This window comes from Trichechus manatus, unplaced genomic scaffold (genome assembly GCF_000243295.1).
Source record: "Trichechus manatus latirostris isolate Lorelei unplaced genomic scaffold, TriManLat1.0 scaffold00005, whole genome shotgun sequence".
Taxonomy (NCBI): domain Eukaryota; kingdom Metazoa; phylum Chordata; class Mammalia; order Sirenia; family Trichechidae; genus Trichechus; species Trichechus manatus.
The window spans coordinates 14,392,136-14,408,783 of NW_004443941.1; the positions used below are offsets into that span (position 1 = coordinate 14,392,136).

General features: G+C 38.8%; 1 protein-coding gene across 1 annotated transcript in view; it reads right to left on the bottom strand.

Annotated features, from left to right (window-relative positions):
- Positions 1 to 16,648, bottom strand: part of MSH2 (mutS homolog 2) — a 75,819-nt gene that overhangs the window by 52,324 nt on the left and 6,847 nt on the right. Inside the window, exons 2-6 of the mRNA XM_004369484.1 lie at positions 9,597 to 9,751; positions 6,264 to 6,542; positions 4,489 to 4,635; positions 1,839 to 1,988; positions 1,246 to 1,379 (exon numbers count right to left, since the gene is read on the bottom strand). Coding sequence (XP_004369541.1) covers positions 1,246 to 1,379; positions 1,839 to 1,988; positions 4,489 to 4,635; positions 6,264 to 6,542; positions 9,597 to 9,751 — 865 coding nt within the window. The remainder of the gene's footprint in view (positions 1 to 1,245; positions 1,380 to 1,838; positions 1,989 to 4,488; positions 4,636 to 6,263; positions 6,543 to 9,596; positions 9,752 to 16,648) is intronic.

Below are 16,648 nucleotides of genomic sequence, written 5' to 3' on the forward strand. Positions count from 1 at the left end.
TGATGGTTTGCCTTCCAAATAATATTAATTCTGGTAATAATATATAGGTGACATCTCAGGTTTCTGATGGGTCTAAATACACGAACGGTCTAGTTGTTCCTCTTTTTCCACAAGCCTGAAGATAAAAACATAGCGAATGACTCTGTATAGCTTGGGAGTTGTTTAACTATCATTTGCTTGAAAAAATTAAAAGGTGAGGGAAAACAATTGCTTCTTTGGTACAGACTATCTTTCTCAATCTCTTGGTTCTCTAAGGTAAAATAAATTAAAAGTAAATTCAATCAACGGAATATTGTGTACCTATTAAAAATGCTGAATATAAAGATAAAACAGCAACACTAAAAAATGCTTATGATAATGTAAGCATGGATAAAACCCAAACACCAAATCCACTGCCATCGAGTCGATTCTGACTCACAGCAACCCTACATAGGGTTTCCAAGGCTGTAAATCTTTACGGAAGCAGACCGCCACATCTTTCTCCCGCAGAGCAGCAGAGTGGCTGGTGTGTTCAAACCACTGACCTTTTGGTTAACAGACAAGCACTTAACCACTGTGCCACCAGGCTCCTAAGCACAGATAAAACCAAAACCAAACCAAACTCACTGCCATCAAGTTGACTCCAACTCACAGCGATCTTACAGGACAGAGCAGAACTGCCCCACAGGGTTTCCAAGGAGTGGTTGGTGAATTTGAACTGCCAAACTTTTGGTTAACAGCCGAACTCTAAACCACGACGCCACCAGGGCTCCAAAAACATATGTTCAGGCTGCCTTAAATCCTCTCTAGCATAGTGAAGTGCTTGCTATGTACCAGACCCTATTCAAAATACTTTATACATATGAAATCATCTAATCCTTATAACGCTAAGAAATTGTTGCTATTATTAATTTCATTTTAAAGATGAAGAAACAGACAAAGACAGGCTGAGTAACTCGCCTAAGATAACACAGCGAATAAAGTGGTAGAGCTATAACTTGAACCAAGGTACTCTGGCTCCCAAGCCCATGCTCTGAAAACACTATACCATACCACCTTTCTAATAAAATATTCCTTTTTCATAATGGAAAAAATTATTTAGGAAAATAAGTTCTTTGAGGAATCTGTGTCATTACTACTCTATTATGCAGCTGTGTAGTTAAATGCTAATACAGGTGGAAGACTGCATATTAAAATAAGTGATATAATCATGTGGAGTAAACACAAGTTACTCAAAGCTTACAAAGCTATACATTAATAATATACCTCTCTTCAATTCGGTTCTTATCCATGAGAGGCTGCTTAATCCACTGATTAACCAATCTTTGTCCCTGAGGGGTTTTGCATTTATTCAGCAATGCAGCCAGAGACTGAGAGCCACTGGTATCTTCAAGAGAACCCTAGTAAACAAGAAATAAAACAGAATGGTATGCTTATTAGTGAAAACCTTACATGAAAAAGAAGTAATTTTAGAAACAAGAACACATAATATTTCTCAAATATTAAATGAGAAAACTGCACAGAAGTTACTTTTTCTAAAATCAAACTTTCAAACTGTTAATCTGTATTTTTTCTGTATATTCTCCTCCAAAACTACGTCATAAATTACTGCCATTTTAGACATTAAACATCTTAGAATGCAATCTTAAAGAACTCTTGTTAATAGACAGTGCTATTCATAAAGCCTTGACAAATACTATTTGTACAGCTTACAGCTACAAAAATAAAATATAGCAATTCAAAACTATCTAAGTATAATAATATTTCAAAATATTTAAGTTCCTTAGTAAGTATCTTTAGTATATATTAAAGCATATACTTTTTAATCACTCAGTATTTTTAACCCATGTATTTTTTACCTGGAAAAGGTTAAGGGCTCGGACTGCTGCAATATCCAATTTCATGTACTGGTTGAAATCAAAAGTAGTCAGTTCAAACTGTCCAAAGTTTGAATCATCTGATAAGAGCTCTAAAAACTTGATTACTGCAGACAACGATGAAACTGCAACCTAAGGTTATTTAAAAAAAAAAAAAGACTGCTTTAGCATTAGGTTTAATTCTACTGATTTTTTAAAGTAAATGCCAAAATGAAAATAAATTTTCCTAAGTGTTCCTTCCCAATCCAAAAATAAGAAAACTAGACAAAGATTAAATAAATCTTAGGATTAAAAACCAATTTTTACAAAGTAAAAATTTACTGTAATAGCAGCACTTTTTAATAGTCAAAAGTGGAAATTACACAAATGCCCATCAGGAATAAAACAGATACTTCTGGCATGTTCCCACAACAGAATACTTGTTGTTAGGTGTCACTGAGTCAGCTTCAACTCATAGCGATCTTATGCGTAACAGAACAAAGTGTTTCCCGGTCCTGCACAGTCCTCACAATCGTTGCTATGTTGGAGCCCACTGCTGCAGTCACTATATCCATCCATCTCATTGAGGGGCTCCCTCTTTTTCACTGACCTTCTACTTTACCAACTATGATGCCCTTCTCCATAAATTGGTCCCTACTGATGACGTGTGTCCAAAGTGAGACAAAATCTCACCATCCTTGCTTCTAAAGAGCCTCCTGACTGTACTTCCTCCAAGACAGATTTGTTTGTTCTTCTGGCAGTCCATGGTATATCCAATATTCTTCACCAATACCACAATTCAAACGCATAAATTCTTCTTTGGTCTTCCTTTTCCACTGTCCAGCTTTCACATACCTATGAGGCGACTGAAATACTATGGCTTGAGTCAGGCACACCTTAGTCCTCAAAGTGACATCTTTGCTTTTTAACACTTTAAAGAGGTCTTTTGCAGCGGATTTGCCCGATGCAATACATCATTTGATTTCTTAACTGCTGCTTCCATGGGCAGTGATTGTGGATCCAAGAAGAATGAAATCCTTGACGACTTCAATTTCTTCACCATTTACTGTGATGTTATAGATCCAGTTGTAAGGATTTTTGTTTTCTTTATGTTCAGGATACTACAGAGCACAGCCATCAGGAGTCTCTGTGTTCTTTCCTTTGTACACATAAGCACATCTGTCACCTGAACAGAATTCAGTTTCATCTCTGGCATAAAACATCTCCAATTTTAAGAACTGAGCACTCCCTCTGATTCCGGAGGCCCCATTTACAGCTAGCAAAAATGGCCTTGGAACACAGCCTTCCAGGCTTATTTGCCAGTTTAGAAGTCCTATTCCCAGCAAGCCTTCACAGGTTCCAAGATGGTGAAAAGAGCTAAGTCCTTTAACTTTTGAAATCTGACCTAGCTGGAGGAAAAGTACCGCATAGACAGCTGGTGTCAGAACAGAAGTGGCAGAGAAGTGAAAAGTGGGGATTTGATATTTTCCATACAAAAGTTTCTCTAATACTGGGACTACTGCTCATCCATACTGGTTCAGATTGTTAATATGAACAAAAAAATTGGTTTAGCTTGTCAGTAGGATCAAACTATTACTTGATGAATAATCATTTCAAAATAATGATAGCCATAATAGTCTTAGTTCATTCTAGTTTGAAATCTACTTTGAAAATGACAAGCAGTTATAGTTTGTTCTACCTTATTTAAATGGAGCCCTGGTGGCACAGTGGTTAAAGCACTCAGCTGCTGGCTGAAATGCTGGCAGTTCAAACCCACCAGCTGCTCCACAGGAGAAAGATGTGGCAGTCTGCATCCGTAAAAATTCACAGCCTTGGAAACCCTATGGGGCAGTTCTACTCTGTCCTGTAGAGTCGCTATGGGTTGGAATCATCTTGATGGCAATGGGTTTGGTTTTTTGGGGGTCTTGTTTAAATAGATAATACAAGTTTTCATTTTACTTATCAGCGATCGACAAATACCTTGTCAAGAGTTTCCAATATTTTACCATAAAATATATCTTTCAAGTCATCCTTACCTCCAAGATTTGACCAATATGATAAACTTCAACCACTGAAAATCCCATAAAAGTTACACTGTTTGCATATTCATTTCTACCACTGATCATACATAACCAATTTTCGAGTCAAACTGCTTAGATGCAGTATTTATTACACAATTATTATATGCTGTATATACTTTCACACTTATTATCTCCTAACCTCCAAAACAATCCTTTGAGGCAGGTATTTTTAACTTTATAAAACAGATAGGGAAACTGCCTCTCAGAAAAGGTAGAGTAATTTATCAAAGACTCCACAGCAAGTAATTAATAAAGGTAAGATACAAAACAGGTCTCTCTTCCCCTCCATTCACTATGTTAACTCAACTACCAAAGTGATAGTAATCAGACTCTTTCAAGCGGAGCCATTAAAACCTTCCACATCCCAAGAATATATGTAGTGTAATAAAGTGATATTATGTTTAAAGGTATATGTAAATTTTTCTAATCATTTTTACAACTTTCATCTTAGATAAAACAAATATCATGTCATTGATCCACAGTTTAGGTGTTAAGATAAACACGATAGAAGTAACTTTCAAAGAAGCCATTATCGCAATTTAAGAATAAATTCACATGTGCAATCCACTGACCTGATTCTCCATTTCTGGCAAGACAGCACTATTCATCTGTTCTCCCTTTTTGGCTTTCAACAACCGGTTGAGATCCTGATAAATATCTTTTGTGGAAAATTCAGTTCTTTTTCTGTCTGTGATCAGAATTCCTCCTCTCAGAATAACCTGTTTTACAAGAAATATTTCAAATTACTATATCCAGATATTACAATGAGAAAAGGAAGACTATAACACTGACGAATATAAAGTGATAAGAGTTCAACAGATCGTTAGCCCACAATGAATTTTTTACGTACCGTGCAAGACAATGGCAACATCTAAGTATTAATGCATTTTTGAAAAATCTATAGACTAAAATTTAATGGATATTTTAAACCATGTTCACATAAAGCTTTCAAAAAATCATCTCAATAGTAAAAGCTCTTAACAGAACACTACTTGTGGAAAGTGGCTGTGTGTCAGCTTGGCTGGGCTGGCGACGGTTCTCAGTGGTCTGGCAGTTATGTAACGATGCAGTCTGGCAGTTATGTAACGTAGTTAGCCTCCATTCTGTGACATAATGTAATCACCTCCATGATGTAATCTGATGTGATCAGCCAATAAGTTACAAGGGGAGTTTCCTCAGGGATGTGACCTGCATCCAATATACATGGACGTTCTGGAAAAGCTCACTGGCTTTTGCTCACTCTGGATCCTGGATCCTGCATCCAGCTGGTTATCATCTGACCTCCAGTTCTCGGGACTTGAGCCAGGGGCCTGTCGTACTGCCTGCAGATCTTGGGACTGGTCAGCCTCTGCAGCCTGCGAGCCAGCAGCCTGCCATCTTACTTGCCGATCTTGGATTTGTCAGCCTCTGCAGCCCGTGAGCCAGCAGCCTGCCCTCTGACCTGCCGATCTTGGTCTCATCAGCCCCTGCAGCTACACTGAGTCAGGAGAAGCCTCCAGCCAAACGCCTGACCACCGACTTGGGACTACCAGCCTCTATATCCACGTGAGCCATTTCTTTGAGATGAATCTCTCTCTTTATATATATATATATATATACACACATATATATATATATGCTTCACTGGTTTTGCTTCTCTAGAGAACCCAGCCTAAGACACTATCTATGCTAAAAATGTCTGTAAGAGATTTGCTATCTTCCAAGCAGTTCTTTAGGTATTTGAGGTTCACAAAAAGAAAAGAATCCTTACAGTATACATGTCTTAAGAAACATCTAAATAATAAGCCATATACCCATACAAACAACAAGAACCTCACTGAAGTGAAAAAATAAAAGCATTACTCAAATAAGAGGCTAAAATTACACTTGAACTATCAAAAATTAATCCTAAGAATTACATTTTTCTTATTTGATAAATCCATGCTAAATACAATTATAAGTATAGTTTGCTTTCAGACTGGCCCTAAATCACCTCTTTCTTCCCCTGAACTGTTAAAGCATTGCTTTTATCAATTCTAAACACTTCAAGGCTGACATTCTGTTACTCTGTAGAAAGGAAGACAGGACAGATGGAAGAGAGGAAGGAAGGAAAAGGGACAAGATACGAAGTAAAAAAAGTCTTAAAACAAGAAACTGCTTGTTCTGGCGTCCTATTAAAGATACGAAGTCTTCTGTGAAAGATAAACATCAGGACATTTTCTCAAAATAAAACACTACTGTAATTAGATACAAAGGTTTTAGACTTTTTAATGAGTTTTTGTTAGTTTTAAAACAATATTACATCCATTAAAAACCCTTTCCTAGGCTTGTATTCTCTTCTCCTGTCGCTAGACTCTGATTTCCTTACCTGCCTCAGTTTTCCCATGTCGCCGGCAGTCTCTCCTCCTGGTAAAACACATTCCTTGGGTCCAATCTGAACCAGGAGAGCTTCAAGATTGGAGAACTGATCATTATCGGGGAACTCGCACAATCCCAGCTTCCTCTGTATGGAGTCAACATACCCAACTCCAACCTGCCTTTGGCCATCAACTGTGGATGTTCTAATACCCACAACTCCAATGGAAGATGACATATCATTGTTACCATACAGAATGTCTTCAAACTGAGAAAGATTGCCTGGAGAAGCCTAAGCAAAAATAAAGAAAAAATTTTTAGAAACAAACTTATTTTAAAATTTTACTAGCAAACAAGAATTCCAACTCCAGCAGATTTTACTAATGTTTTCTATAAAAAGTAATTGCTTGCAACCATATATTCCAATTATTATTACCACACTTTCTATAAAGTTTCCCTACCTCTCCCAACTATTCTCAGAATACCTGGGCACATATAAAAATAAATGTATCAAAAGTGATTTCAGGCTTAGGACCATAGTCTCATGGGACAACTCAGTCAATTGGCATCACATAGGTCACAAAAATCACTATCTGCATCCTAGTGAAATGAGTAGCTTCTAGGGTCTTAAACGGTTGCAAGTGGCTAACACACAATTAAGGGTCTCTGCTCTCCAGGAACATGGAGTCTTGGTGGCACAGCAATTAAGAGCTCAGGCTGCTAACCAAAAGGTTGGCAGTTCAAATCCACCAGTTGCTCCTTGGAAACCCTACAGGGCGGTTCTACCCTGTCCTATAGGGTCACTATGAGTTGGAATCCACTTGACAGCAGAGGGTTTACTCTGCAGGAACAAAACAGCAAAAAGGTAACCAAGAGGTCAGAAAAGAAACAAGTCTACACAAGCCACAACCTCATTTACCCTGAGACCAAAAGAACTAGATGGTGCCCAGCTACCACCACTGACTGTTCTGACGAGGGTCACAATAGATGGCCCTGGACAGAATGGGAGAAAAATGTGAAGCAGAACTCAAATTCTTAATAAATTAAAAAAAAAAACTAGACAAATTGGAACAGTAGAGAAGAGAGGATTCCCTAAGACTATTGCCCTGAGAGACCCTTTAAACCTAGAACCAAGCCTATCTACTGAAATCATCTTTTAGCAAAACAGCAGAGTGGCACACAAAATAAAGGATATCACCTATAAGATCAGTGCAATACTTAAAAACCATCAGTATGAGACAAAAAAAAGTCAACAATTACTTACAAGCAAAGATGAGAAGATAAGGGGACAGGGAAACTAGAAAACTGGCAATGGAACAAACAGAATACAACTACAGAGAATGGTGACACCCTGTGATAAACGTAACTAATGTTACTGAATAATTTGTGTAGAAATTGTCGAATGCTGTGTAAACTTTCAACAAAAACTCAATAAAATATTACGTTTAAAAAAAAAGTGATTTCAGCTTGAAATCTGACAGCTGAGTTAATACACACATAATCATTAAGGTGTGCAAACTGATAATCCTGTTAACATCATGCTTAAATTCCCACATTCTACCAAACTATCTATTAGTTGAATATGTCGGTATTTTCACTGAAGTAGCCATAGCACATAACCAAACACCAAATCAAACCCATCGTCGTCAAGTCAATTCCAACTCACAGCGACTCTACAGGACAGAGTAGAACTGCCCTCATAGGGTTTCCAAAGTTGTAATCTTTATGGAAGCAGACTGCCCCATCTTTCTCCCACAGAGTAGCCAGTGAGTTCAAATCACTGACCTTTTGGTTAGCAGTCGAGCATTCAACCACTGCACCACCAGGGCTCCTCCCCATACCACACAGGAAAGCAGCATTATAACCTTAAGCACTGACCTTGGAAAGTCATTTCTCTAAATCAATATACTTAGCTGTAGAATGCAGAGACCACTCTAGACCAATGAATTCCAAATAAAAAGTCCTTGACTTACTTTAAATATTTCAAAAAGCTCAACTCTTTAAGATTAAACAAGCTAACTAAAGAGTCAAGTTTCTTTGCTTTTGGCTGGACGTGGGTAACACTTCATACTTCAATCTGATCATCAGAAGCTGATAGGTTGCTGTTACCATCAGCCATTTCTGGGGCATCTGATGGACCAAGCTTTGAACATGAGACAGTCACAGGACCCAAACAGCCTTCCCAGTGAGCACACAGATGGCGACATTAAGCAACCAGTAGCCATCAACAAAGTTGAATGTTTTTAGCATCACAATCATGATAATCATTTATCTCTTCATAATAAGATCATGAATCCCCAATTGCTATAGATGGTTTATTAAAATCTGGATCAAAATTTGAAATGGAAAAATAGTGATAACCTGTACTCAAACGAAAAGCACTGATTTGTGACCATGAATGTTGTATTTTCCCATACATGCTTTGGATTTGCATGCACAGATTACGAAGCACACCTTAAAAAAAGCTCTCAAGAACCAGGAGCTAATAAAATTGAGTTCTTGAGGAAAATTTAAGAATCCTTGAAAATTATAAAACTGGTAATCTCTGAAATAGATAGTGTTTATAGTTCTTGCCTGCTTTGAGCATACTATTGAGAACATGGGAAGGAAAGCAATCACAGAGATCAACTACTTCAAATACCATTAATACTTTACAATAGAGTCAATAAGCTAATAAAAGGATGGACAGATCAGTTTTTAACGGTTTTAGTCCTGAACTTCTTAAAATGTCAGGATGAAGATATCGTAATTTTAACCTGGTAAAGTTACATATTTTAAGATTTTTCCCCTGACCAAAAAGACAAGAGTTAAAAACAATTTCATCTTGAAGAATTCTGATATGACATGAGTTGTAACAGGCTGATAGTCATAGTATTCTATTCAACTAAGTGAATATGATCACCACTAAACAATATTCCAGGCTTATGAAAATTTATAATCTGAAGAGAAAAGCATGTACAAAGATACAAACATATTACAAATGCGTATAAATGAGGTACTTGGAATATTTGTTTGATATTACTGCAAAAACAGTAAAATCAAATTCCTGTTTAACACTGGTATTTGACTTCATGTCAAGGCTATCATCTGTAGTTATGTCTCAGGGACAGTGATAAAGCTCAGAGTATTTGAAATTTCAAATTCATCCTATAATGAAGATCTACTGAATTTCTGAATTGCTATTAAACTTTTTCTTACAAAGTCACATGCTAAAGAATACTAAAGTTTCTAAAAAGCATTTCACTATCACAATCTGGTGAAAATTTTAAAACACAAAGAATTCTCTCACATTTTTATTTTTTTCTACTCTTAAAAAAATAAGTAAATTAAAAAGGAAGATAATTACCTTAAATGCCAAATACCAATCATTCTCCTTAGAGGCCTTATTTCCAGCTTTATTCTTGTAAACTTCAACTCTATACTGACGGACTAGAAGAAGACCTTTTACAAAAGACTCAAAATTCATTTTACTAAGCACAACACTCTCCAGAGTCTTTGCTCCTAAAGAAAAATATTAAAAAATACGTGTTATAAATTTGAGGATTTGAAGTGATGTGTTCACGCACCTAACCCAATGCACCCCCAAATTACACTGTTTTCTCAGTAATTCATTTATTCAGTAAATTGTTTATTGAGCACCTACTGCATCCCAGGGACTATGGTAAGAGAAGGGTATAAAATGGTGAATAGACACAGCACACCCCTGCCCCCCCAGCTCTCTGAAGCCTACACAGCAACATCAGACATTAAGATATGTCAGAAATACAAATTACTAAAGGAACAAACATGTTAGAAAGGAGGCATTTATTAGGAACTACTATTTTTGCAATGGATCTACACTTAACCATGGTATTAAGCCTTCTTATTTTATGCTCCTACTTTTAGGGACAAAAAGCTTTCAATAGCCATGTAATAAAAAAATATAAAAGAATGAGTAAATACATACATAGTTAACCTTACAATTTATTTTCCACAAGTATGAATAAAAGTCATATAATTGTACCCCCAGACACGCTTTTAGCTCAGTAATGAAGTCACTCCCAAGGTTCACCCTTTAGCCAAAGATTAGACAGGCCCCTAAAACAAAACGAGACTAATGGGGGACAACAGCCCAGGGACAAGGATTAGAAGGCAGGAGGGGACAGGAAAGCTGGTAACAGGAACCCAAGGTCGAGAAGGGAGAGTGTTGACATGTCATGGGGTTGTTAACCAATGTCATAAAACAATATGTGTACTAACTGTTTAATGAGAAACTATTTGTTCTGTAAACCTTCATCTAAAGTACAATAAAAAAATTTTTAAAAAGTCATATAATTGCAGAGAATATAATTAAACTTTTTTCAAAAAATCTATAAAAATGACTTACTAGTCATTATGAGTTGGAATTGACACGACAGCCAAGGGTTAGTCTTTGCAAAATATTCTAGGTAATATATACAAATATTTAAAAAGGTGCAACAAAAGCTCTGCCTTTCAAGAATGAAGAATACCAAAGACACAAGGAAAATACTGGCCCAAGAGACAGAAAAGGCCGTATAAACCAGAGACTCCATCAGCCTGAGACCAGAAGAACCAGATGGCGTCCAATTACCGCCAATGACCGCCCTGACAGGGAACACAACAGAGAGCGCCCGACGGAGCAGGAGACAAGCAGGGTGCAGAACTCAGATTCTAGTAAAAAGACCAGACTTAATGGTCTGACTGAGACTGGAGGGACCCCAGAATACATGGCCCCCGGACTCTCCATTAGCCAAGAACTGAAACCATTCCCGAAGCCAACTCTTCAAAGATTAGACTGGACTATGGGACCAAAAAAACGATACTCTTGAAGAGTGTGCTTCTTAGCTCAAGTAGATACATGAGACTAAATGGGCGGCTCCTGTCCAGAGGCGAGATGAGAAGGCAGAGAGGGACAGGAGCTGGTTGAATGGATACGGGAAATCTGGAGGGGAAAGGAGGAGTGTGTTGTCACATTATAGGGAGAGCAACAAGGGTCACATAACAATGGTTGTATAAATTTTTGTATGAGAAACTAACTTGAACCGTAAACTTTCACTTAAAGCGTAATAAAAAAAAAAAAAACAACTCTCCCTTTCACCACTGTCCCTAGGCATCCAGTCTGCCACCACAGTGCTATGCTTATAGAATATATTTCCAAACATACTCTATGCAAACACAAGCAAATACAAAGCACTATTTCTTTCTTCTTTTCAATATAAGTGGTTGTATACTACACACGCTGTTCTGTACCCTGGGTTTTATTTATTTATTTTTTAACTTTAATATATTTTAGAGTTGTTCCATCAGTACATAATCAGCTTCTTTCTGTTTACAGCAGTACTTCCAATGATTATAAGGATGTTCTGTAGTTTAAGTAGTCTCTTACCGATGGACACGTGGATCACTTTCAGTCTTTTGCTATTAAAACAATGAGGCATGAATGCTGCAGAATGTTTATGCTTCTTTCTCCAAATGTGTGAGTATATCCGTAAGATAAAGCCCTAAAACTGGATTTCATCGAAGGATATGTATGATTTTGATAAATATTGGGAGACTGTCCCCCTTGACTGGCTGTGCCAATTAACACTACCCTTCATAAAGCATGAGTGCACCTACTTCCCCTACCCAGTCAACACAACGCATTGTCAAGCTTTCTGATCTTTGTCTTAGATCACTAGCTCTCAACTGGGGCAATTTACCCCCATAAGGGACATTTAGTGAGCCCTGGTGGCACAATCACTCATAGGGTCGCTATGAGTCAGAATTGACTCAACTGCAGTGGGTTTGGTTTTGGTTTATTTGATGGCACAATGGTTAAGCACTTGGCTACTAACCAAAAGGTTGGCAGTTTGAACCCACTCAGCCGCTCCACAGGAGAAAGACCTGGCAATCTGCTTCCACAAAGACTGCAGCCAAGAAAATCCTATGGGTCAGTTCTACTCTGTCACGTGGGGTCGCCATGAGTCGAAATCCACTTGACAGCACCTAACAACAACAGGCGACATGTGCCAATATCTGGAGACATTTTTGGCTGTCACAACTGGGGGGTGAGCGGGTATTAACAGAACCTAGTGGTGGTGCAGTGGTTAAGAGCTCAGCTGCTAATCGAAAGGTTGGAAGTTCAAATCCACCAGCCGATCTTTGAAAACCCTATGGGGCAGTTCTACTCCGTCCTATAGGGTCACTAGGAGTTGGAATCGACTCAACAGCAACAGGTTAGTGGGTAGAGGCAGGATGTTGTTAAACATGCACAGGACAGCCCCTCACGACAAAGAATTATCCCGTCCAAAATGTCAATAGTGCCCACGTAGAGAAACCCAATCTTAGGTTTAAAAAAGTGTCTCACATTAGTTGACTTGCAAATACCAATTTCTTTACAAAATAAATAAAATCACCCATACCATCAAATGGAATAAAAACTCAATTTTGATATAACATAGGTAATGTATATTCACTTAAAGGTAATATAAAATATACTTGTTGACTATTCCGACAATTTCTGGATCTTATGCAAGATTTAACCTAAATTTAACAATACATCATGCCAAGTACAAATATCAAATACAAACAAGTACAAGTAAAGATAAATGAACAACATAAGATTTGTTTTCTACAGTACTGGGGACACAGCTGATATTTCCAATATCAGTTAATTAGTTATGAGTACTAAACAGGAATCCCACTATCACAGAGAATTAAATAGAAATGCCTCTATCAAGTATTCAAGACACCCGAAAAACGGCTCAAATCTTGCCTCTCCAAGCTATTCCCTAGAGCATTCCTTATGATCTAATCCAGGACTGGCAAACTGAAATAACTACGGGGGCCAGGGAGGTAACAAATGAGGCAAAGGAGACCAAAGGTAAGAATAACAGAGCTGACAGATGACAAATAATGAACGGCTACAAACGAGACCACGTGGCAAGGTGAAAACTGTGCGGGGTGGGGAAAACACATATAGGATGAAGGAGGAATCTGGACTCGCTACTCAGTGCCCACCCACTGCTGAACTGCAGGAACAGTTTTGCCCAGAGTTTCCAACTTTGCGATTTTACAAAAGAAACTCAAAATCCAAATTTTTACATGAAATCTCCCAATTTTTTAAATACGATTAATTCAAACCTTTATCAAAACACTTTATATTTAGGCCACCAGTTTTCAACTCTAAAATTCAATACGCCACATTTGCCTAGAGTTGACTAAACTGTTGTTTCCCAAGCTTGCATTTAGACAGACAGTTGGATGAGAATTATGTTTACTCTAGAATCTCGTTCAGCAAGGCCTCACACAGTCTCAGAGGCATACACAGGAATTCAACGGCAACTAACAAGAACAAGGCCTATCCAAGCTAAGGCAGATTTACGTCTCCCAATAAACACCCAAAATCAAAATCTCACAGTGGAACGGCAGTCACCAGTTAAATTATTTCCCATTTCTGCCTAGCACATGGGACAACCAACTCATCCCAGTTTGCCCAAGACTATTCCAGTTTTGGAACTGAAAGTCCCGATCCCAGGAAGCCCCTCCGTCCCAGGCAAACCAGAACAACTGGTCACCCTACCAGCACGTCTAGTTGAATTCCACATACGTTACACTATGCATATGACAAAATAATATTTCAAAAAAATTTTTTTTTTTTTGCTCAGGGAGAGCACTGAAGCTGTTATTTACACACGAGCAGAGAGAAATTTCTCCCACATACTCATAAATGCCATCATGAACATCTTTAGCAACTTTCAGAAAATACATCAATGAGTTTGAAAAACGTTTTTCATACCATCCCTCTATTTAGATGGCAAAATGAAAAGTCCAACTCAGCAAAAACAATTCTGGGAAGAGAAAAGCAATATTGGTCTGGTATAATTTTGGAACTGCTCCTAAACCAGAGGTCCAAAGGATGTGTCAGCAGAATTATTTGGCCAACACAGCGTCTTTAAAGGCTTTGAATCTTAATGCTTATAACTGGATGAATAAGCACTCTTGGATTCACAAGCCCTTCCACTGCTTATTGGTCTACACATTAGTGTTATCTATCTGGCCCTGGACAGAGTATTATATTGAAGTATCCAAAATCCTCACAACTGGACCAATAAGCAACATCATGATAAAAGAAGAAAATATTGACGTTGTCAAGGATTTCATTTTACTTGGATCCACAATCAACACCCATGGAAGCAGCAGTCAAGAAATCAAACGACGCACTGCGCTGGGCAACTCTGCTTTAAAAGACCTCTTTAAAGCGTTCAAAAGCAAAGATGTCACTTTGAGGGCAAAGATGTCACTTTGAGGACAAAGATGCACTTGACCCCAAGCCATGGTATTTTCAATTGCCTCACATGCATGCGAAAGCTGGACAATGAATAAGTTAGACCGAAGAAGAACTGATGCATTTGAATTATGGTGCTGGCAAAGAATACCGAATACATCATGGACGGCCAGAAGAACAAGCAAATCTGTCTCGGGAGAAGTACAGCCAGAATGCTCCTTAGAAGCAAGGGTGGCGAGACTTCATCTCACGTACTTTAGGCAGGGGGGACAAGTCCCTGGAGAAGGACATCATGCTCGGTGAAGCAGAAGGTCAGAGAAAAAGAGGAAGGCTCTCTCCGACACAGTGGCTGCAACAATGGGCTCAAACAGCAACAACTGTGAGGATGGTGCAGGACCTGGCAGCTTTTTGTTCTAAGCAAGGTCGCTACAAGTCAGAACCAACTCGAAGGCACCTAACAACAATCCAGAGCAAGGGTTCTCAGTCCTTTCCCTCAGGCATTCAAGAGAAACAATGGCTCGCAACTGCAGAGATTTCTTAAAAGACTGGGTGGGATGAAGAGGTAAATGCAGTCTGGAAAAAGACCCCCAGCTGATTCCTTACACCACCCCTGCGGTCAGCTGGGCAATTTTGTTCTGTTAAACATAGGGTCGCTATCCGTTGGCACCTAGCAACAACAAGTTTAAGCTTACCCATTAAAAGAGATTTAACAACCTCAGAACTGTCAACCTCATAAGATGTCAGGCATAAACAGGATACTCTTAGGAAGATAATTTATGATCTACATTGCTTTCCTCAAATACTAGTTATAGTTGTGAAGCCCCAGGTCATGAAGCTACTAAAAAGGCAGAGCCAGGACTGAAAGCCAGGTGTATTCGCTCTCAGTGCTACAGATTTGGTTAGGGTATGGATCCCCTAGGTTTTGTGCGGGGCCAGGTGGTCACAACCTTTCCCATTTTCCCAGTGTACTGTACAAATTATAATCCTTTCTATTTGTGCAGTGAGCACAGTAAAGTTAGAGAGCACTGGTTTATTAAACCTGGCTTCCTCACCCTGAGCCCACTGATGGGTCGGTCCTGGTTGCCAGGCACTTGTTTGGGTTAGAGCTAGAACACTGGCAGGGTTCCAGGAAGGCAGTTGTAGCCCACAAGCTACTGGCCAGAGAAGAGCTGAGGTGCCCTTTGGGGCCGCAGAGAGGCTGATGAGGGCAATGAAAATGTCTTTCCAGCTAATCCTGTGGCAGCTATACAGCGCTCCGATGGTGCTGTCTGAATTATGGACACAAGGCTCAAGTCTGTCTGACATGCCCTTGGAAATTTTGGTGTGTGCTGCTTTGAGTGTTTTTATGATAAAAAGCTGATGTACTTTAAGGGCAAAAGAACGAGCCAAGATGCCTGAAGACCTGGAGAAATTATTGGAAAGCACCATTTCCTTCAATCAAAGGTGGATTAGCTCCCATGAGGGAAGAGCCTAAGAAAGTTGGTTGGCAACTGTGTAGATCAACAGAAAGCTCAACAACCTGAGCGTGGAAAGTGGTCACAACGGGCAAAAATTGGTAGAATTAGAGTTTGAAATGCAGGTTTTCTCCAAATGGCTCCTTTGTGCCTGCTATTTCACATGCAGCCCCGGGCACTGGCCCAAAAGAGCATCATTAGGTGCCCACAGGAACATGAGGGGTGAGCTATGAGGGTGTGGGGATCCAGGTAATGTGCAGGTTGATTCAGATTTACAGCAGCCAGGCCTTGAGCATTTCCAAGCACAGCAGATCTGATTTGTTTTCTTTCTTTAAATGAATTCTGACTGATGTCTTCTCAGGCTAACTCCTGTTGCTTAACTGATGCTGCATTTGCCCCTACTGATGTTTTATATAATTCCTAAGATAGTGTTTCTAGAATATAGATAGTTTCAATATAATTCTTATTACATATTTCCACTGTATTGGACCATCTAGAATTAGATCATATAAGCACTGCATTTGAATTTAATTAATCAGTTCACTATTACTTAAACCATATTTGAAATATGACATGACCAGGTAGAGACATTTAAAACATCAAAAACCATTTCTATATGATATAAGGTGTAATAAGAACTCTCGAGCCCTGGCGGCACAGAGGTTAAGAGCTTGGCTG